This window comes from Dendroctonus ponderosae, unplaced genomic scaffold (genome assembly GCF_020466585.1).
Source record: "Dendroctonus ponderosae isolate FM_Combo_2020 unplaced genomic scaffold, Dpon_F_20191213v2 Dpon_F_20191213_1, whole genome shotgun sequence".
NCBI lineage: Eukaryota > Metazoa > Arthropoda > Insecta > Coleoptera > Curculionidae > Dendroctonus > Dendroctonus ponderosae.
In genome coordinates this window covers 2046218-2047697 of record NW_026017110.1, presented here as the reverse complement: position 1 = coordinate 2047697, position 1480 = coordinate 2046218, and the positions used below count along the sequence as shown (strand labels likewise).

At 39.5% G+C, this 1480-nt stretch overlaps 2 protein-coding genes across 6 annotated transcripts in view; both read right to left on the bottom strand.

Annotated features, from left to right (window-relative positions):
- LOC109538483 (protein sprint) overlaps positions 1-1480 on the bottom strand; it is a 130383-nt gene that overhangs the window by 96478 nt on the left and 32425 nt on the right. The window lies entirely within an intron of this gene.
- On the bottom strand, positions 304-1419 carry LOC109538475 (probable endopolygalacturonase I; the record flags this gene model as incomplete). Its single annotated transcript, XM_019905721.2, is given in 3 exon segments — positions 304-427; positions 484-695; positions 953-1419. Coding segments are annotated over 3 exon segments (625 nt in total), but the record flags the coding sequence as incomplete, so codon positions are not given.

The following is a 1480-nucleotide window of genomic DNA, read 5'->3' as shown; positions in this document are numbered from 1 at the left end:
AGAAATATTTTTATAATATATAAGAATCTGTCGCGTCAACCTATATTAAATATTGCAAAAAAATATTTCGTAAATATCTGATTTAAATGTAAAATATATATTTTTAAATAATGTTTCTCAAATATCTGATTTAAATGTCAAAGAAATATTGTTATAATATTCAAGAATCTGTCGCTTCAACCCATATTAAATATTGCAAAAAAATATTACTGCAATATTTGTGTGCTATCTGGGATACATTCTAGGCTTACACACACCTTTACACGTTCTTTATCACCCAGAACTTTTTTTAAGGGTTTTTACCTGAATTAAGGACAACACAGTCATCCTGATTGAACACCGTTGCATGAGCAATTGTGATGTTGGAAGAGCGTGCCACTCCAAAGCCGTCGGTATTGTGGCCTGCATGTCCATAAAGGGCCACATTCTACCCACAAAATTACAATGAGTAACCCTAACTAAAAAAAACAAACTCTTCTTTACCTCATCGCCTTCCGAATTATCTATTAAAATATCAGTGAAAAGGGCATCATGTGAATTATTAATGTAGATGCCATGAATGGGGGCATTCTTGAAGCGAAGCCCTTTAATGATTGATCCATTGCTCACTTCCGCAATGAGGAATTTGGGTTTTTTCGTGCCCCAACTTCCAAGCGTGTCCCAGTACAACTCGCCTTGGCCATTAAGACTGTGCCCTTTATCGAGAAACAATGTAAAACATGATTTTTGACTAATTGAAGTTAGTGAAACTAATGGGTTTTTCGGGTTTTTGGGCCGTCGTTCGGTAGAATTTCTTCCTGAAGTTTCGCAAGCACGGTGGCTTGTATCTTCAGAAGTGGTTTGGAAACGTCAGGAAGAAATTCTACCGAACGACGGCCTAAAAACCCGAAAATCCCATTAGTTTCCAGGAATGGCCTCAACAGTCTATCTCTTTTGATAATTGAAGTTTTACCTGGCGCTCCATTGATGGTAATGGCGTTTCCATACAGCCGCATTAGCGGTCCAGCCCAGTTTAAAAGAGCGAAGTCTACATTGCCGAGAAATGTTACAGTCGCTCCAACCAAAAGGTCCAACACCAACGTTTCACCAGCCGGCACAAAAAGATCTCGAATTGTGATGTTGTGGCAGGATTTGGTGATTCTTGCCAAGTCTTGCAGCTGGCTTACCACACACGTGGAGTCTCTAGTTTCGATAGTCTGCCCAAACTCTATGAGCGTTAATATCAACACTAGCAACTTCATTTTGTCGACGAGGACGGGACATTCTGGTCGCCAGAGTGAACTTGGACATTTATTTCATATTTCGCTGAATGGGCTAATTGGGCGCTTTTGATGCCGAGCGATTTGGTTCGATGATGGACCATAAAAGAGCAAATATGGAAATGAGATTATGCAACCTCTCGGTGCTTAATTGTCCCTATTGTGCGGTTTGACAGAATCTAATTTTGGTTTTAATGCGCGCAATTTAGTGCGGTTTTAAA